Below are 21,502 nucleotides of genomic sequence, written 5' to 3' on the forward strand. Positions count from 1 at the left end.
AACAGCGCTCGGCACAGAGTAAGCGCTTCACCAAGACCGACGTTATCCGAGTGGGACGGTGGCTAGAGCACAGGCCTGGAAGTCAGAAGGTCATGGGTTCTAATCCTGCCTCCGCCACTTGCCTGCTGTGTGACCTTGGCCGAGTCACTTCACTTCCAGCTCTGCCACTTGTCAGCTGTGTGACGGTGGGCAAGTCACTTCACTGGGCCTCAGTGACCTCATCTGGAAAACGGGGATGAAGCCTCTGAGCCCCACGTGGGACGACCCGATTCCCCCGTGTCTCCCCCAGCGCTTAGAACAGTGCTCGGCACATAGTAAGCGCTTCACAAATACCAACATTATTATTATTATTATCAGTCCAGTGCTCTGCACCCAGTCAGCGCTGCATGAATACGATGGGATGAGTCCTGGGTTCTAGTCCCAGCTCCACCCCCGGCCCGGTCCTCGGCCGAGTCGCTTCTCCGCAGCCCCGCAGTCCTCGGGCCCCCGCTCGCCTACGCCAAGGGGTGGTGGGTTCAGCGTTTAGCGCCCAGTGAGGCCTCAAGGGGGTCCCCGGTTGGGCTGGGGAGGCGCGGGAGGGCGGGAGGGCGGGCGCCTTTTTCCCGTGGCGTCCTCGCCTTCCTTCCCTTCGGGAAGGCCCGCCTCCTCCGAGAGGCCTTCCCTGCCCTGGGCCTCGCCCGTCCGCGTCGGGGGGAGGGGGAGGGGGGGGGGCGGCCGCGCTCCCCAGCGCTTAGGACCGGCCTTGGCGCCCAGTCAGCGCTCCGTAAAGAGTGAATGAATGAATGAATGAATGAATGAATGAATGAATGGGTGAATGACTGAGTGAATGAATACTGTCGGTCTCCCTCTCTCTCCTGCCCCTCCCTGCCTGCCTGCCTGCCTGCCTGCCTCCGGCGGGGCGGGGGCGCGCGCGGCGGGGGCGCGGGCGGGGGCGCGGGCGCGGCGGGCCGGGGGAGGGGCCGACGGGAGGAGGCGGGGGCGCGCGCGGCGGCGCCGCGGGGGGGCGGGGCCGAGGGAAGAAGGCGGGGCGCGCGCGGCGGGCTCGCGAGGGAGGGGGCGGGGCGCGCGCGGCGGGCTCGCGAGGGAGGGGGCGGGGCCCAGGGGAGAGGGCGGGGCGCGCGCGGGGCGGGCAGGGGGCGGAGCCGAGGGAAGAAGGCGGGGCGCGCGCGGCGGGCTCGCGAGGGAGGGGGCGGGGCCCAGGAGAGAGGGCGGGGCGCGCGCGGGGCGGGGCTTCGAGGGCGGGGCCGGGTCCGAGGGGAGAAGGCGGGTGTCGCGCGCCGGTCCTGCCCAGTCCGCAGGAGCCGCGATCGTCGCCGCAGCGCGCACGGTAAGGGGCCCCGGGGAGGGAGGCGGCGGCGGCGGCAGCAGCGGCAGCAGCAGCGGCAGCAGCAGCGGCAGCAGGAGAGCGAGGGGGGTGGGCGGGGAGGGTGTCCGCGGCCCCCCCGGAGCCCCCCGACTCCCCCCTGGCCGGGAAACTTGGGGGCGCGGCCGGCCGGGCGGCCACGACCACGGTGTCCCTCCGTTTCCGACTTGCACGCTCCTAGCGCTTAGCACAGCGCTCGGCGCCGAGCGAGCGCCGAAGAGCTCCGAGTGTCGTGGCCCGGCCCCGATCCCTCGCTCCCCTTCCCCCCCCCCCCCGCGGACCCCCTCCGCTTACCTGCGCCTCCCCGCGGGTCCTGGGTTCCAATCCCGCCACTCGTCGGCCGGCCGACTTGGGCCGGGTCGCTCCACTTCTCCGGGCCCCAGTCCCCTCCTCTCTCAAACGGGGATGGAGACCGTGAACCCCCCCGGGGACCGGCCCCATCCCCGCCCCGCTCCCCCAGCGCTTAGCACACAGTAAGTCAACAGATTCCACCGCGATGATCACTCTTACGCTTAGCAAATGCAGGGTCGGTTGTCCACCCCGGACAAGATGGTTATTTCCCCCCCCCCCCCCAAACCTCAGGGAGCAACTGGAGTTTCACATCGATCCTCAACTTCCTCGATTCCAATAGGGTGAGGCCGTTCGGCAAAATCCCCTTTTTATTTCCTCCAAATTCCCTGCTCCCCCACCCCCCGAGCTCTACCAGGGACTTTGGGACTTTAAATTGGCAGGCTTTTTTTTTAATGGCACCTGTAGGAAAGACTGCTTAATAATACCGACCCAGTAGTGGGCCAGCCTTTGTGTAGATAACAGTCTGGGCTTCCCAGTGGCATTAAAAGAAAAAGGTTTTTAAGTGAAGGTTTTTTAAATTTTGAAGATGACAAATAATGTTGGTATTTGTTAAGCGCCTACTATGTGCAGAGCACTGTTCTAAGCGCTGGGGGAGATACAGAGTGATCAGGTTGTCCCACGGGAGGCTCACAGTTAATCCCCATTTTACAGATGAGGTCACTGAGGCACAGAGAAGTCAAGTGACTCGCCCACAGTCACACAGCTGACAAGCGGCAGAGCGGGGAGTCGAACCCATGACTTCTGACTCCGAAGCCCAGGCTCTTTCCACTGAGCCAGGCTGCTTCCCCTACCTTGTTCTCGTTATGTGAGTACCTTAAAGACGATTTGGAAGAAAGAATGAACCCTGGTTCCCACAACACCAGTTTGAGAAGGAGGTAGTGGGCATTTCCGTTCCAGTTGTACAGATTTAGGAACCAGAGTGCCGAGAATAAAATCCGCCCAGGTCTAAATAAGACCAGAATCCCGAATATCGACCCGTGATCGCCAGGACGCCGCAGTCAATAATTCCTTTTCCCAGTGGAGCGTAGGGACATCTCCCTACACCTAGTTAAGCGGTAGAAAAGAGAGGCTTGGACACCTGGATTCTAATCCCAGTTTAGACTCCGAGGTGCCGGGCTTTGTCTTTCTCAATTTGGCTGATGTGAGGATTGAGGAGATGGTGACCGCAAAGTCTTCTAGACTGTAAGCTCCATGTGGGCAGGGAACTTCTTTATCGACTGAGAAGTGATGAGTATGGAGCCCCTCTAGACTCTAAGCTCTGTTTGGACAGGGAACATATCTTACTGTTGGGTCTCTGGACTCTAAGGTCGTTGTGGGCAGGGAATGTGGCCATTTACTGTTAGATCGTACTCTCCCAAGCGTTTTGGACAGTGCTCTGCACGCAGTAAGTGCTCTGCACACAGTAAAGCGCTCAATAAATATGACTGACCGACTGCTGTGAATACTGTAAGCGGCCGTGGAAAACGACTGGTACTGTTCATTGCTCAAAGTTGCTGTGATTGTCATCTTTGTTTTGTGAGGGTAAAAAAAAAAAAAGTCTTTCCCTTCAGATTCCAACAGGGAAGTCTTGGGGATTGGAATGCTTTAGGAACTCCTGTAACACATGGACGAGCCTTCCTTGTGGGTCTTGTGAGTAGGCAAGTCCAGTAGGCAGACCGGATCCTTTCTTTGGGGGAAAAGAGTGATGTCCAGTGCTTAGACCGAACCCAGGACAAGGAAGCTTGGTGCTTGGGTTCTAATCGGCCCCTGGCACTGACTCACGAGAGTCTTTGGTGACGGGCTTGGTTGCTTAGCCATTAAGAGAATGCTTTTTTTCATTCCGAGAGTCATTGGAATGCCAATATTGGTAAAGGGTTTCACAGTCCCCGATGCAAGTTTATAGAGTGCCTATTAATACTCTGGCAACACATTCTTACATGACAAATGATGTACAATATGTGTGATCATCCTGCAGAAATGTAAAGTTATAGTACTCTAGAAAACCTGACAAAGCAAGGGACGCTCTCTAGAGATTAGTTTTGCCGTCGTTTTGTGTAATTGTTGCTGCTTCATTGGGGCTTTTCTTTAAAGACAATTTGAGTTTTGATTCTAAAACTTCTACCATGGTTTTTGGAGATCCAGTTTGGGGAAAACAGCTCTGATATTGGGCCTGCCAGCAGCCTCATCGATCTCAATACAACTGATGTAGGAAGCTTCCTTAAACGCAGAGCTGTTAGGGAGAAACGTTTTGCTTCTTGAGTAGCTGAGTAGCCAAATAACAACAGTGATATAATAAAAAATAATAATAACCACCTACTTTTGTAGGGTACTCTTATTTTTCCCCAAGTGCTTTCGTATTAATGATCTTATCCTGACAGTACGGAGAGAGAGAGAAAGAGAAAACTTACTGTGATCATCATTACCTTACTAGCTGCAAATAAAGGCTTTCCTATTTATTATTTAGGACCTTTGGCTTCTTCACTGGTAAGAGGGAGAAGGAAGTTACTAAAGCAACCGCTCCCTAGCTGTCAACAAACATACACAGTAACAGTAGGATCAAATGTGATTGCTGCTGAAAGTTGGAAACTTTTGTGAAAATGTTAATACAATGTAACTTTTTTAAAGAGCTAAAGAAAAAATTCAAATCATCCAGAAATTTAGAGAGATGTCCTGTTTGTTTTTTTTTGTCAATTGTGGGATGTCTTTGATCTTCAAGGGTAAAACAAAAATAGATTGTGATTTGTTTTGGAAGCCTGAAAGTTACTATTATCCTAAATACTCTATTTACATTGTTTTCTGCTTCAGCTCTTTAAGATGCATGCAGGCCTGATTTGCATTGCCCCGTTTTTGTTTCTTCTACCTGGTTCCAAATTCAATGCTTAGGAAGCTTTTTACAAGTGTCCATCAGCTTTTGAACAACGATGTAGTAATAAGAAAAACTGGTAGTGAGATATTCGATAATAAAATCCTTTCCAGGTTCAACGAAAATGTTGATTAAATCATTCACCTACGTTGCTGAAAACTGAATTTGGGACCTCGGCACTTCATTCAAATTCTGACTCTGTATTTGCAGACGAGGAGAAGTTGTTGTTGTGCATAAGCCTGTGATCTGTGTGCAAGTAACCTAATAAATGCCTTATTGAAGTAACCTCAGTTTCGGCCTGACTCTGCGTGTTTGAGTAAATACTCATCACATTGCAGTGTACACGGAGCAGAGACTATGGTGAATGACTATCATGCCACTGAGTTACCCACAAATACCGTTTCGTATTATTTAAACAAGCTAAAATGTCCCTAAAATTTTCCTGGGTAAATGTCAGCAAGAGCTCAGGGTTAAGATTGATACAAATCGTCATTGTCCTCCCGATAAGGCAGATGTTAGCTCGGGCTCTCCTTTTTAGCAAATCCGTATCCCCATGCGTGAGTATCATTTCTGCTGAAGTCAGAATAATCAACGATATGTTTATGACTATAAGGTGGTTAGGCATCTAGAGGTCCGGATCCTTCTGCAGAACAAAACGACGGTCATATTTCTGGACATTTTCTCAGTCTGAGATAATTGACTAATCTAGGGACTCAGAAGTTTGAATCTCAGCTTTGCGCTTGCAAGGCTTTGCCTTCTTGTGTAAGACATTTAACACCTCTTTCTTCATCCCTGAATTAAGATCATCAGTATGTACCAAGTGTCTTGGGACTACTTGTAGAGATTATCTATGTAAATACAAAGGTGATTAACCAAAAGAATCACTGAAAGGGGGAGTATGAAGTAATGGCCAATTGAAGGTCACAGCTGATGAGGTATTTGAACAAGTCTAATGCTGAATGAGTGCTCTTTAGATAAAATGCCTCTCCCCAAGGCCACAGGTATAGGGGACTTCATTCTTCTGGCTTTAGGGCAGCAAAAAGATCTGTTTATAAAGTCAGTGAGCCTTAAGAGAGTTGCTCTGCTTTCCTTGCCTTACCTGTATCAGTCTGCTGGCAGTGCTTAATGACTTCTTGCTCAACTGATCCAGATAAGTTTTTTTTTTCTCCCCAACTAGACCTCATACACCGTAAAAATACCCATCCGATTTGAAATGGCCGGGGTGAGTGAAAATAATGGCCAAAGTAAAAAAAAAAAACAACAACAAAAAACAAGGTCCATCTTGTTTCCTAGTTTGTTTCGCTTACATTTTAATAGTTAAACAGTATCGAGCAGTTTATGACCCTTTCTTTTAAACCCCCCCCCCCCCCCCCGGAATCGTCGGCTTGACGATTCCATCCCCCAGAACCGAGCACCGGCACCACTGTTCAATGTTGTTAATTATCGTTTCCATCTGAGTAGGTTCCGGGAGAGACAGAGGCTAGAGGGCAAATTAGATTTCTAGCCATCACATCCAAATAATGAATTTTAGATTAATATCAAGAGTGAATATGAACTCTAATTATTTTTCCCCATCACAAACATTCTTTTAGGAGAAAGTGCTGTAATCAGTGGAATAAGGAATAGATTGTAGGAGTAGGTTCTTCCTACTTGACGATGGGCTCAGCCTATCAGTCGTGACTCGGGAAAGAAGTCATGCTTGGCGGATTTAAAAAAATAACTAAATAACTGGTCCAGTATCAGGCACCAACCAAAAAAGCCAAGAGTGCCTGGCATCACCGCCAAGAAGCTAGAAGATAAGACAAGGGGTAGAGTTTTCCACTTCCTAAAACCGTGCTATGCTTGCTCCTGGTACATAGCATGAAATCTGCTGCATCTTAAGAAAGACAATACGGGTGGAGAGAGTATAGAGAAGAGGAACCAAGGTAATCGGGACCTTCCTTAAAAGGATAGATCGAACGAGGTAGGACTTTTCAGTCTGGAAATATTCAAGCTGAAAAGGGGCGTGTGTAAAAATCTTAAAATCAGGAAGGATGTGGACAGGACAAACACGAGTCTTCACCAAGGCCCACAACACTAGGACGGGAGGGGACCAGGTGTGGAGAAAATCACCTGTGAGTCACCCATTTGGGTGGGAAAATTGTGGAGATTTGATGTCCCATCCTAAACATTAGTATAGATGTCTGATTCTGTCTTCCCCTATAGACTGTAGGCTCCTTCTGGCCAGAGATCACATCTACCCACTGTGCTATGTTGTACTTTTTCAGTAAGCGCTCAATAAAGTCTATTGATCAATTGATATCAGAGAGAGTAACCATTAAGCATTCTGTTGCCACCGCAGGAAACCCAATATCAAGCTAAAAGGACTGTTGGTCTGACTCAGTAATAACATTTCTTATTCATCTGATTTGTGAGTAGATAAATTGTGAATATAAAGGGGATTACACTTTAGCTTTATGTATTTCCAACCAGAGACCCAAAAAGTAAATGTCCACCGTTCAAGGAAGCGTGTGCAGATTTCACTTAGATGAATATTCACAGGCACAAGTGAATTCTGAATTTTTCAGCAGTGAAAAATGAAGTCTATATGTCTAAAGCCTGATGGCACTCACCAAGTGAGTGGCAGCGTGGGTGCCTAAAAAAGATAAATTATTCCCTTTCCATAACACTGGTTCGACGATATGCAGAGTCAAAACTTTTTAGATTCCCGGTGGAAGTATAAGGCTGCACTTATGTCTAGATCAATAAATTATTTATTTATATTAAGGTCTTTCCATTTCTAAACTGTAAGCTCGTTATGTGACGGGAACATGTTTACCGATTCGGTTGTACTCTCCCGAATGGTTAGTACACTGCTCTGCACACAAGTCACCGCTCAGTACGTACCAATGATTGTGTTTCCGCTTCCTAAACTAGACAGTTATGGATGCAGGCTATGAAGCGATTAAAATAGTTACTACATTTGTCTCCCCCTTGTACAGTTTATTAGAGACTTAGAAAAATATACAGCTTCGTCTCTCAATTAATGAAATGTTTGGGGAGCTAGGTGGAAGCAGCTATGTCAATCTCAAGCCCATTGTTTCGGTAAAATGTTTTTCAAGTCCTTAATAAGATGCCATTATCACTGGTAGGAGACTCGCTTTGTGCCTCTTATGTGTTGAGCCTCCTCTTGATGGACAGAGTGCCTCTTTCAGTGTCATGGCAGGGTTCTCTAGAAATAGGTTCAGTCACCCATTTCTTGTCAAAATTTTGTCAGCAAGTTCCTGTTATTTTTTCATATGCCTCTCCATCGAGCAGTGCTTTTTAATCCTCTTCCTTCAAGTAAGAACAGAATCTAATTGCGCAGGGTCTGATGGTCGTTCCGGATGATGGAAATTTCACTGACATTTAGCTGTAGCAGGAGCACAGCCGTATGACTTTTTCCAGATCTCTGGGAAAGTGCCCTGGGAAAGAATGCATTGCCCTTTCAGGAAGCTGGGCTTTCCCAAAGAGAAGATGTTGTGTGACTTTAGAGTTTTGAGGCCATGGGGGCTTTCGTGTAGAAAGGGCCAGGGGCAAACTGACTAATGATTAGATTCAGGTCTAAAGACCATATTTGTACCAGGAAATTCAATACCGTAAGAACACCTGTTCTTCTCAGCTTCTCTAAGATCTGGACCTCATAAGGGAACCAAGACTAATGTGAATCTAGGCCTGACCTATATAAATCAAGGTTCATCACGATATTACACATCCAAATCTATTAATCATATTCTAATTTAACAGTTTATTCATTCCATTTATTTTGGTATGATTTATAGGTTGTTGCACAAATTGATTTCCAGTTACCTCTAAACAGGTTTAAGCTCAATTGAAGAGCCTCGTAAGCATTTCTTGGTTCAAATTTATCAGATTTTCATGAGCCAACTACACGCCCAAGTTACATCTCATATCATCTACCAGGACTTTTCTAAATTAATGCTCGGTATAAAGAGGTCCAAGTCAAAAGACTTTCAATTCTTGGACTCCTTTCTCTTTTTCTCGTACTGTACATGCATCCTGACAGGTTCTGGTTTGGTTGCTGCTGCGTAAAGTGGCAGTGTGACTAAAAAGATTGGAAACTTGGGAGCTAAACGCTAATCTTGGCTGCACTTCTCTAACTTGCTGTGATAATCTGGAAAAATCACTTAGCCAACCAGTATCTCAGATTCCTCACTTGCAATATGGGATTGGTGGATTATTACTCATCAAACCAGACCTGATGTCTTTGGCAGTTTTACAGACTAACATGGAATTAGACAATAAAGATTTGGAAAGTAAAATGGGAGGAAGAAGGAAATAACAGCTACAAAAACAGTCTTATCTCTTGGGGCCTAAAACAAGGGCCCGGGTGCTTAGGGAAAAGAGCAACACATTTTAAGTCGCAAAGAGGAAATGCCGAATATCAGCTCTCACAGGACATTATCCCGAAAAGCATCTACTTGAGAGCCAATAGCAAAATTGATATTTATGCACTGGAACGATATTTATCCCTTTGTCGGAATTCTAAAATTCTCAAGACTCCTGATTCCAAGCATAACCTGGATGACCCTAAGATGCCAAAAAAGAATTCTATTTAGCCCAGTTTGTAGACAGAATTAGAGAGTTAGCATTACAGCCCCCAATTCCAGGCTTTTCTTTTGCTTGGTAAATTGACACACAATGTGTGTCAGAATTGATACAGGAGACGAAATGTTCAATTAGTGTGAACTCTCACATATTTGAATGTCAAATCTGATTTTTGTTCCAGAGTTCTTCAATTTTTTCAGTTAATTACCTGACGTTCAATGAAGTAGAAAGCTTTTTTTTAAAAAATAGCCTCCCTCCAGGACCCTGTAGGGGGAAGAAGGGTGATGCGTGGATCTTTCTGGCTTGAAGGCTGACCACCAGCTTTTACCGCCTTATTCACTGCTCTCTTCACCTGCTGCTCACCTTCTCACACTCTTCACTTCTCCCAAGCTAACTTCTAGCAATACTTCGCTCTTGTCTCACCTGCCTCTGAATCTCCATTCACCCTGTTTCCCTGGCTTGGAACCCTCTCCCCCTCAAAAACTGCCTGACCTCAGCTCTCCCCATCTTCTAAGCCCCCTTAGAATCTAACCCCCTCAAAAATCCTTCCCCCTTTAATTCCCTACACCTCATTTGGGTTGCCCCAAAACCTCCCCTTAGACCTATGTATTGTCTTTTCCTCACTATCAATCAGTGGTATTTATTGAGTGTTTGTCATGTACAAAGCTGTGCACTAAGCACTTGGGAGAGTACAGAATGACAATTGGTAGATATGTTCCCTCAGTATGCATGTATCTGTATGCCTTTCTCATATACTTTCAATTTTTCAACTATTTTTATCGTATTTGTTCCTACTTCCGGAGACAGACCTTTAAAAGAAATTGCAGATGGGGAAGCAGCAGAGTATTAAGATACCTACATACGTGTCGCGGGGTGGGGGTGGGGTGAAATTAATTTGTAGCCATCCTCATCTGTAACCCAGGGCTTCAGGGGAAGTTGGAATGCCAGAGTTCTGATTAACGATGATGATGATGACAATGGTATTTGTTAAGCGTTTACTATGTGCCAGGCACTGAATTAAGCACAGGGGTGCATACAAGCAAGTCAGTTGGATGTAGTCCCTGTCCCACATGGGGCCCACAGCCTTACTCCCCATTTTACAGATAAGGAAGTGGAGGCCCAGAGAAGTGAAGTGACTTGCCCAGGGTGACACAGCAGACTAGTGGCAGAGCTGGGATTAGAACTCAGGTCCTTCTGACTCCCAGCTTGTGCTCTAACTGTGCTGCTTTAGGACTTGAGATGGGCTTTCTCCTGAGCTTCCCCCTACTGGAAGGGAAATAGTACCTAGTGGGAATAGTATTCGTTAAGCCCATACTATGTGAAGAACACTGTTGTAAATGCTGGGAAAGAGTGATACGGGTGGACACTAGCCAGGCATCCCCTTCCACATCTCACATTGGGAAAAATTCATCTGAAAGCAGCACAGTCCAGATCACTTTGAATAGATGAGTTTGCGGTAAGCAAATGCTTGTTGACTTATCTAGAATAGCTCATGCTCTTTTTATAGAATTACTCTTTATGATGAGTTTTGCTGGTATTGATTATATGTTTTTGTGTAGAACCTGAGAGCACACAGCCCTTCATTTAATGAAGGGTAAAAAAAAAAGTGATCATAGACTTTTCAGGGTAGAAATAAAGGCAGAAGGCTCTTAGCTTAGCGTGGCTCAGTGGAAAGAGCATGGGCTTTGGAGTCAGAGGTCATGAGTTCGAATCCCAGCTCTGCCACTTGTCAGCTGTGTGACTGAGGGCAAGTCACTTAACTTCTCTGGGCCTCAGTTACCTCATCTGTAAAATGGGGATTAAGACTGTGAGCCCCATGTGGGACAACCTGATTCCCCTGTGTCTCCCCCAGCGCTTAGAACAGTGCTCTGCACATAGCGCTTAACAATTACCAACATTTTTAGCTTTGTAAATTTCAAAGAATACAGTGCAATACACATCACACTGACAGCATTCATCTCTGGCAAAATCACCACTGTTGTATCAATCACATCTGAGCGCTTACTGGGTGCAGAGCACTGTGCACTTGGGAGAGTACACCACAACAGAGTTGGTAGATGCATTCCCTGCCCATAAAGAGCTCCCTGTCTAGAGGGCCATTTTCTGATTTAAACTAGACCCAAGCACAACTTCTCAGAGTTGGTTTCTCTGTTGTTAGGTTAAAAAGGAGTAGTTTAGTTTCCACGGGTACCGGCAGATGATTCAGCTTTGGCAATAACAACAGGTCCTTGGCCTTCAGATTGTTTTCAAATCCTGGGGACTGACTCAGGGGGAGTTCATTTCTTCCCTGGAAGAGGAACTGCTACCTCTGGAACCCTGGGCTTGCTGCTCTGACTCCAAAGCTCTGCTGTTAAAAGGCCTAGCCACCTTTATTAGTCAGTCATATTTATTGAACGCTTACTGTGTAAAGAGCGCTATACTAAGCACTTGGATGAGTACAGTATAATAGACGCATTCCTTGCCTACACTGAGCTTATGGCCTAGAGGACTATTTTACATATATATATATGTATATACACACACACACACATATAGAAGCAGCATGGCCTAGTGGAAAGATAATAGGTCTGGGAGTCAGAGGACCTGGTTTGCAATCCCAAGTCTGCCACGGGCCTGCTGCATGACCTTGGGCAAGTCTTTTACCTTCTGTGCCTCAGTTACCTCATCTGTAAAATGGGGATTAAATCCTACTCCCTCTTAGACTAAGAGCCCAGTCCTTAGAACAGTGATTGGCACATAGTAAGTGCCTAACAAGTACCGTTATATTATTAATGTGTATATATATTGTACAACAGTGTCTAGAGGACTGTAATATCTATATTAGGTCAATGCATATTATGTAGATGGTAAGATTAGTTGGCAGAACTTGGTTCATTCTGGATTTTTATATCTAGCACTCAGAGAATTGATGTTCAATGTTGTTACCGAGTAGTTTTGTCACCAACCAGTTTGCCGTGTGCAAGTTGTTAAAATAGATGTGTGCCACCTGTATATGGCTTTGACTGCTTCCTACCCCACCTTGAAAACTTTTTTCAAAAGAGAATTTACTTCCCATATGAAGTGCTACTTTAGGAGTCTTGAAGACTTTGATCCAAATTCCCTTTTCTCCCAGCCGAAAAGTCTGAGGCCTGTGGAAAGAAGTAGGCCCATTTTGGAGTCTTGGTTACCAAAGGGATAGTGGTACCTTTCGGTAGCCATCCTGATGCCTGAACAGCCTTATTTATAAACACATTTCCCCCCCCACCCAATTCCCCCATCCCCTGTAGGCCAGGTGCTAGAAAAATATTATCTTTATATGATTGTAGTGTGGTGGTAGGTGGAGGCTGGAAAAAAATAACCGGCATTAGAACCCCGGTCTTTCCGACTCCAGGCCCTGGCTCTCTCCGCTAGGCCATGCAGCTTCTCAATCCGAGAAGAACTGGGTTTAGAAGCCGGCTAATCTGGTTCCCAGAGCCGTCCTCTAGCCGCTGGACCACCAAGCAGGGCTCCAAAAGACATAAAGCTCGTTTACAAACCCTTTTAACCAGTTGAGGAATTTTAGCAGACTCGTGGGCACCATGCAGAAAAGTACCATGAGGTGTAATCAGTCTGCTTAACTTAGATCCCGCCCTGAAGACTTTGTTCTGTTTTCCTTTCCCTGTTAACAAAGGGCAGTTCTCAGACTACCAGCCGCTAAGTTTAGAGCTCTCCATGTAGAAATCCCAGGGTGAAGACCGTAGGCTTAAAAAAGCCATTAGGCAGAAGCTGGGAGAGGCAAGGTTGGTTTTCTTGCCAGCCCAATGGGGAAGCTGAAGCAAGAAGCAGCCAAGTTCTCTCACCTGCTGTTAAATGACCCGGCAGGCTATGTATGGAATTTAACTCTTGAAATTGTGTTAGTGCAAATGGATTTAAGGTCTATTCTGAAGTCACTGTAATGGCACCAAAATGAAAACTGACACATTTTGATTAACTCCAAAAACTATCCAGAAAGTTAAAGACGCCTAACATTTTGGTAAATGCTAAGGAAAACCAAGAAACAGCGTGGCCGGCCTAGTGGATAGAGCTCGGGCCTGGGAGTCAGGAAGACCTGGGTTCTAAGCCCAGCTTCGCCGTTTGTCTGCTGTGTGACCCTGGACAAGTCACTTATTTTCTCTGTGCTTGTTTTCTCTGTGCTCACCTCTAAAATGGGAAGGAAGACTGTGAGCTCCATGTGGGACAGGGATTGCATCCAACTGATCAGCCTATATCTACACTGGTGCTTAGTACAGTGCCTGGCACACAGTAAGCACATAACAAATGCCATAAGAAAAAAGGACAACAAAATAGCTGTAAGCAAAATGTGCCGGAGCAAGTGGCTTGGGCCATTAAAGCCTTTTCTGCCGCGGCCCTCTGCCGCTTGATTCACATGAATTGAATTCTGATTGCCCACAGGTGCTCAGCAGCAAAGGGGGACTTAGAACAGAGAGCACACAAAGAGATTCAAGCACTTGCAGTTTGTACAGGTTGGACTAAGGTGCAAGACAGTTCAGTATATCCATTCATGTCTAGCCTACCCATCTGTGAGAGCAAGTCTGATTAGTTAAGGGTCTGGTCATATCCAGGGCATCATTTGTTTATATCAGGGAAAGTAGTGTTTGGATCGTTTTACACCGAAAAAGCATTGCCAGCTTTGTGACTTTTTTTTCCCTCTCCTCCCTCTTCCAGTTCCAACCCTGTCTTCCAGATCTGTGCATACCTTCTCTGGGGGCCTAAGGAGGTGGTGGTGGGAGAAGGAACCAGGTCTGGTACAGTCCCAGTTTCATTCCCTTTCCAGGGCCACTTCAAAAGAGGTGGGCAAGGAGGAAGAAGGGAGGCACTTCTTGAGCTAGATGAAAGAGCAAATTTCTAGGATTGGTGGCAATCCTGGGGATTCCATCACTGACTCCCTGCCCCAGACCAAGCATTCTGGCCGCCTGGCAGTTGCCACTTGTAATAATAATAATTGTGGTATTTGTTTAGTGCTTACTATGTGCCAGGTACTGTACTGAGCACTGGGGTAAGAACAAGATAATCGGGTTGGATACAGTCCCTGTCCCAAACAGGGCTCGCAGTCTTCATCCCCATTTTACAGATGAGGTAACTGAGGCCCAGCAAAGTGAAGTGACTTGCCTAAGGTCACACAGCAGACAAGTGGCTGAGCCAGGAGTAGAACTCGGGGCCTTCTGACTCCCAGTCCCGTGGTCTCTCCGCTAAGCCATACTGCTTCTCGACTGTCTCGTGTCTACCCCAGCACTTAGTACAGTGCCTAGCACATATTAAGCACCTAAATACCATAAAAAACAAAACTTGAAGTGATCCCTAGTGGTAGCTGCCAGGGAGTGGCAAGGGGCCGGCTTGGCTGAGGTCTTCCTGGACTACCTTCAGTCTGGGGATCTGAGCCCACCAGTTGGCCGTGAGCGGAAGGTCACCCCAACCAAGTAATTCTGCTTTTGCAAAACCAATGAATTGTATTTACTCAACTCACACGCAGAACACTGTACTAAACCCTTGGGAGATCACAATGCAACAGAAGTAGCAGACCTGTTCCCTGGCCACAACGAGCTTGCTAGAGGAAGGGGTCACTGTGTGGATCCTCGATTAGGAGTATTGCTGGGACATGGATGAAGATGAAGAGGGTGTTGGTCTACCCCTTTCAGGTGCCCCCTTCTTCCGCTAGGGCAGAGGTAACTATTTCTGCCAGGACTCTAACTTAGATGGATTTTGATGTCATAAAAGTTGATTTCTTTAAAACTGTTTTGCGCTGTTGTGTACCATTGTGTAGCAATAGGCTGAAACAGAGAAGATAAATTAGATCATCTATTCTGATGGTTGCCTAAATTCACCACTCGGCCCCCCCCCCCCCCCGCCCCAACCCCGACCTCCCAGTCCCCACTAGATTCAAGTTCTTCAAGCTACCTTGGATTCTGACTCCAAATCACAGAACTTTAACGGCTATCGATGCAGCACGAGATAGTTTCTCAGCATTTTGGGGAGGGGGAAAGCTGAGAGTAGCTCCGGAAACTTCTCAAACACTCAGAGCTTAGATGCAGACATTAGGCTGATGCATGGAGGAAGATATAAGCCAGGTAGGAAGGTTTACTGCTTTGATCTACACAAAAACTGCATATATGGAAGCAAACTTACATTGAGGTCCACAAAGTTTTGAGCATGCTTACTTACAGTTTACCCCCTGGAGCAGACCCTCTAGCAAGGGGGCCAGAGTGTGCCTCGGAACAGAAGAGAAAGAGAAGGAAGAGGTCTTTCTCTTGACTTTAAAGGCTTTGCCCTACCAGCTGATTATATTTCATTCTCAGATGATTCTGGAAAATGTCTCTCATTCCCAAAGGACCTTACAGGAATTAGGTCCTGCAAGAGCAACTTTTCTATTTCCCTTTCTGTCCCTTGATTTTAGTTCCTCCTCTTAAAGGGCCCTGCCCATTGAGCTGGTGGTGGGTGGTAGCTTAGCTCTTTACTCTCTTAACAGGTTTAAGGAGTTGTCTGTGCAGAGTTTTTCTTTTGCAATATCATTTTTTTTTAAATAAATCAGTCATGAATAATGTAACGAGCTCTTTGCTTTTGAACAAAATGCCTCCAATCCTTGAAATATTTTTGGTTCACTGCATATATGGCCCGAGGTGGCAAGCTCTCAGATTTCTACAAAAATTTAAGTTTTCTTAACTATTCGAACTCACACTCGGCCGATAGACCCAGCTGCCCGGATTAGAATAATTAGGAGCAAGAGAGAGAACCTACCAGCTCATTCCATTCCGATTTTACCTTTCGAAGTAGCCAGTCTTCTCTACAGGCTTGCTTTCGTGCCGTCCTGAAGTTAGTTTTGTTGTCAGTAATGTTCTAATTAGCATGTAATGACTCCCTGGGATGAAGGGCAAATGATCACTGAAGCAGTAGGGGAGTTGTCCCCAGTTTTGGAGGTTTGGGGAGGTTTGTTGCCTGTGCGTATTCTTGAATTATGCCTAAATTAATAACAATGTTGGTATTTGTTAAGCGCTTACTATGTGCAGAGCACTGTTCTCAGCGCTGGGTAGATACAGGTTGTCCCACGTGAGGCTCACAGTTAATCCCCATTTTACAGATGAGGTAACTGAGGCACAGAGATAAGTGACTTTGCCCACGGTCACACAGCTGACAAGCGGCAGAGTTGGGATTCGAACCCATGACCTCTGACTCCCAAGCCCGGGCTCTTTCCGCTGAGCCACACTGCTTCTCTGCAAGGGTATGGCTCAGCCGATTTGCAGTCTCTCAACCTGAGCAACTAGTTCGATGTGCTGCATTGTGGTCACAGTTGACTAGATAGGGGCTGAATGGTAGTATATCCTTGAATTCTTGGCCGTTCTCTCAGGATGGGGAGGCATGGCGTAACGGAGAGAGCACGGGCCTGGGAGTCAGCTCCGCCACTTGTCTGCTGTGTGACCTTGGGCAAGTCACTTCCGTTTTCTGGGCTTCAGTTACCTCAGCTGTCAAATGGGGATGGAGACTATGAGGCCCATGTGGAACAGGGACTGTGTCCACCCCCCAATTTGCCCGTGTCCATCTCGGCGCTTAGTACAGCGCATGACACATAGTAAGCCCTTCAATACCACTGATATTATTTTGGAGCATGGGGCTCTGACACGAACGCTGACGGTATTCAGCAAATGTCGGCCAACCTCATTCATCACCGGAAACACCAAAACCTCAGTTGGCTGAGGGCGCGGTCCGTGGTTTCTGGGTTTCTTTTTGTGCCTTTGATGTTTTCTGTCAATACTGCTCTGCCTCCTTCTGGCCCGGATTGCTGATTACACATCTCAATCAATCAATGATTTTACTGTGTGCGGAGCACCGTATTAAGAGAAGCAGCATGACCTAGTCGATAGAGCACGGGCCTTTGGAGTCGGAGGATTTAGGCTGTAATCCCAGCTCCCCTGCCCAACCACCAAAAATACCATTTAAATCAAAAAGCGCTTGGGAGAAGTACAATACAACAGAGTTGGTAGACGTGGTGCTGTGGGACAAGTCACGTATCTGTTGGAACCCACCGTCTGTGCCTACCCAGTTTTTGCTTCTGAAAACCGACGAGATTTTCCTTGCTCTTCACCGAACCCCAGCAGGCGGATACCTCCTCCTCTGAAGCTTACTCTCTCAGTTTCGGGAACAAAAGGCACCTTCATTTCTTTTCACCTAAGATGACGAATTCAATTTCAGTCGGCAGCCGGGGCCTAAACTCGACACTTTTAATCATTTGTAATGGTGTTTCCTCTTTCACCAAAAGCTGGCTCAAGTTTCCCCAGGAATCTTATGCTTTCTGTTCCACTGCCCTTTTGTATGGTTTCATTACTAGCTTGGCTCAAAGCGGCCGGGACCACTGCTTAGAGACATGGAGCCTCAGCGAATTTCAGCCGGCTCAGACTCCTTCCCTTAACTGGTGCCTCCCGGCTCCCATCCTTATTCCCAACGCTTTTTATCTGTATCCCCCAGACGTGGTGCTTAGACTTATCCTTAAGAGGTTACAGCGTAAGGCTCGACTTCACTGTTATTTTCCCACTGAGCTTTTCTGAACAGCTTAATTTTTAGAGTTGCAAGGTATGTGAATCCTCTCTCCCAACTGACTAATTGCCATCTCTAACACTCTCTTAGGTCACTTCTGGACCTGGACTGTGAGCCCCATGTGGGACAGGGACTCTGTCCAACCAGATTATCTTGAATCTACCCCCCTCCTCAGTACAGTGCTTGGCACGTAGCAAGCAGTTAACAGATTCCACAGTTACCCAGGGGCCCAATTTTTCCCGACACCCTCAATTCTCCAACCCACCCTCCCCTCTCCATTCCCTATGCACTTGACTGTATTCCCCTCAAGCATTTTGATACTCACCCCGGCCTCACGGTGATATACAAATATCCTTTTATACCACCCAATCTGTAATTGAATTCATTCAGTCACATTTATTGAACGCTTCCTGTGTGCAGAGCACTGTACTGAGCGCTTGGAAAGTACAATCTGGCAACAGATAGAGATAATCCCTACCCAACAGTGGGCTCACGGTGCCCGTCTCCCCTTGCAGACTGTAAATTCCTTGTGGAGAGGGATCAGGTCTACTGACTTCATTGTACTGTCCCAAATTCAAGTTCAGTGCTCTACACACAGTAAGGGCCCAGTAACTACCGTTGATTGAGGGTCGTGGCAGCGTAGGGATTCTGTCGCCGACTCCGTCCCAGAACGAGCGTTCTGGCTTCCTGGCAGTTGCGGCTACCACCACTTGCCACCACTGTGGCCCCCGGGCCTAAAATCAGGGGCAGGTGCCCGTACGCCTGTCCCCAGGAAGGATGTACCACGGGTGAGGCGGGTGGAACCCGGGGTACGTCCGCAGAGGACCGGCCCTCCTGGGCCTCTCCCTTCTCCTCCCTTTACCCCCGTGAGGCTTCCGCGCCGAATTAACGTTCCCGTGGATTGACAGCTGCTTGTGTCTTGCAGGAAGAAAGCTGCGCGATCATCTCTGATTCCTGGCGGAAGGGAAGGCAAAAAAAAGCGTCGCATCTCCTCCCAAGGATGAGAGTGTGATCGCGAGGGAAGTCTTCATGAGCTCGAGAGGTCACAGCACGTTACCACGAACACTGATGGCTCCCCGCATGATTTCCGAGGGAGAACTAGGCGGCATCGCCCAGATCACCTCCTCCCTCTACCTGGGCCGCGGCAGCGTGGCTTCCGACCGGCACCTCCTCCGGGCCAGAGGGATCACCTGCATCATCAACGCCACCGTGGAGATCCCCAACTTCAACTGGCCGCAGTTCGAGTACGTTAAAGTGCCGCTGGCCGACATGCCCCACGCGCCCATCGGGCTGTACTTTGACACGGTGGCCGACAAGATCCACAGCGTGAGCCGGAAGCACGGGGCCACGCTGGTGCACTGTGCCGCGGGGGTGAGCCGCTCGGCCACGCTCTGCCTCGCGTACCTGATGAAGTACCACAGCGTGAGCCTGCTCGAGGCCTACAACTGGGTCAAGGCCCGGCGGCCCGTCATCCGGCCCAACGTGGGCTTCTGGAGGCAGCTGATAGACTACGAGCGCCAGCTCTCCGGCAAGACCACGGTGAAAATGGTAGAGACGCCTTATGGCGTCATCCCGGATGTTTACGAGAAAGAATCTCACCACCTGACGCCTTACTGGGGGATATGAGGCCGGCCGCAGAGCCGCGGCGCCCGCCTTCCTTCTCCCGCGACGGCCCGTCACCCGTTTCCCCAACAGTATTTTTTACACGTGGTGTCGGAGTGTGTTCGGAAACTAGGAGGGCGCGAGAATGGGAGAGGTGACACCATAAAAAAACAACAGCAAAAAAAAAAAACAAAACCCCAACCCGTTCCAGCTTTCGGTCACTTTTAAGAAATCGAAGAGTTTCAGCAAATATCCTGGGTGGTCCTTTCCTCGGTCAAACCTGCAGCGGTTTGCAGGTGCCCCTGAAAGGCGTCCTCGGTTCAAAGGGAAAACAGTGTACTTGGCTCAGATTAAGAGAAGCAGCGTGGAATAGTGCGTAGAGCACGGGCCTGGGAGTCACAAGGTCATGGGTTCCACTCCCAGCTCTGCCACTTGTCTGCTGTGTGGCCTTGGGCAAGTCACTTCGCTTCTCTGGGCCTCAGTTACCTCATCTGGAAAATGGGGGTTGAGACTGTGAGCGCCACGTGGGACCAGGGACTGTGTCCAACCCGATTTGCTTGTACCCACCCTAGCGCTTAGTATAGGGCCCGGCACATAATAAACACTTAATACAATAATAATAATAATGATAATTAATAACCCTCTAGCCACAAGTTCTAGCCAAGCTAACTAGAATGCCACTGAGGGAGAAGTTTAGGTACAGCTTCAGTTTCCAAAGAGAAAACTCTATCCTCCCCCACCCCTTTCCCATTATTTAATCATCCTGCGTTTTCAATAATTCAGTCCTTACTTCGCTGTTAAGTATTCCAATCAAACGTACTGCAGGACTGTAATAGTCTTTAACTTTAAAACAAAATTAAGAGCTCGTTACTTGATGAAAATTTCCCAAGTTTTCCTGTTAAATTCACTTCCGTCTGTGATGAAAGAAGAAAGGCAGCCAGAACCGTGGTAGGACGGGGCCCTTCAAATGATGAACACTGCTTAAAATAAAAGACACCCCCAGCTGAGTCATGAAAACCATTCACACCCGTGCAGATGGGCAGATATTAATACATCACTGCCGAGCACTGCTGGAACAGTGGAGAATGATGCAGCTCTCTGCTCCGTGGAGGCCAAAAAAAAAAAAAAGCCCTGTTCTCATCAGCCTATTGTTCTAGAGTGCTTAAAGTTCATCGGTCCACTATCGGAGGGCACGTTTCAACCAAGATCGCCTCTACTTGTACAAAAAAGAAGCCCCAATAAAGGTTCTAGACAAATCAGCTGGTTTTCCTGCTTGTTATTGAACCAACGTCAAAATGTAGGCCTGGTCTAACTCTGACTCACACTTCGAAAGAGCCACGTAATGCATTATTGACTCCCTGGAAACTTAATCCGGGCAGTGAAAGGGAGCTAGTTACTAACCCCGCTGAGGCGCGGTCTTCTACTCTTCCTCTGCTCCTTGAGTCTGGGAAACATATTTGAAGGAGAACCATATTTAGTCGCTCTAGGCCCATTCCTAATTAGGAAATAGCTCAGGAAATCAGCTTAGTGGAAGGATAAATGATCTGAAGTGACAACCTTCAGAATTAATCAGTGGAAATGATGCCATAAAGACAAGTTCTGCTCTAACCCACTTGTGCTGTTCTCTATAACACAAGATTCTTCAAGAACAAACAGAAGAGTCTGCCACGAGCTCGTGCTGAAGTCACTGCTTCCGACATCGCATCTACTTAAGGCAACTTGCGGGTCACAGAACTGCACTGGGTGAAGAACGCTCCTTATACTCCAGTTAGGTTCTTTCCAAATTAAAAGAACAAAAACCACTAAAATGAAAACACACCATAGCACACCTGACAGCGGTCGAATCGTACTGCTGGAAAATAATAAGCAAATGTCCTCTAACACAATTCTTTTTTCCACACAGGACCTGGATTTTGCAGGGAGGGGAAACTTGGAGCAATGAATGGTCTTTGGTTAATTTGTCAGAAGCCTATTTCTGAATACGAATCACGAAATAGCGCGCGCGGTCTAGCGGGTTGAGCACGGGCCCGGGACTCGGAGGGACCTGGGTTTTAATCCCGGCTCCGCCGCTTGTCCGCTGGGTGAGGTTGGGAAAGTTGCTTCACTTGTCCGTGCTCCATTACTTCATCTGTCAAATGAGAATCAAGACTGTGAGCCCCATGTGGGACATAAAACCGTGTCCAAACTGATTATCTTTTTCTACCCCAGGCGGAGAA

General features: G+C 47.8%; 1 protein-coding gene across 1 annotated transcript; it reads left to right on the forward strand.

Annotated features, from left to right (window-relative positions):
* The first annotated feature begins 1,246 nt into the window (after positions 1-1,246).
* Positions 1,247-19,536, forward strand: DUSP14 (dual specificity phosphatase 14). The gene is made up of 2 exons (XM_029082835.1): positions 1,247-1,327; positions 18,610-19,536. The coding sequence occupies exon 2, from the start codon at positions 18,714-18,716 to the stop codon at positions 19,308-19,310; it is 597 nt and encodes a 198-aa protein (XP_028938668.1). The 5' UTR covers positions 1,247-1,327; positions 18,610-18,713; the 3' UTR covers positions 19,311-19,536.
* Positions 19,537-21,502: the final 1,966 nt, after the last annotated feature.

This window comes from Ornithorhynchus anatinus, chromosome 17, assembly GCF_004115215.2.
Source record: "Ornithorhynchus anatinus isolate Pmale09 chromosome 17, mOrnAna1.pri.v4, whole genome shotgun sequence".
NCBI classification, from domain to species: Eukaryota; Metazoa; Chordata; class Mammalia; order Monotremata; family Ornithorhynchidae; genus Ornithorhynchus; species Ornithorhynchus anatinus.

Coding starts and splice junctions, on each gene's coding strand:
- DUSP14 (XM_029082835.1), top strand. CDS start 18,714: ATGAGCTCGAGAGGTCACAGCACGTTACCACGAACACTGATGGCTCCC.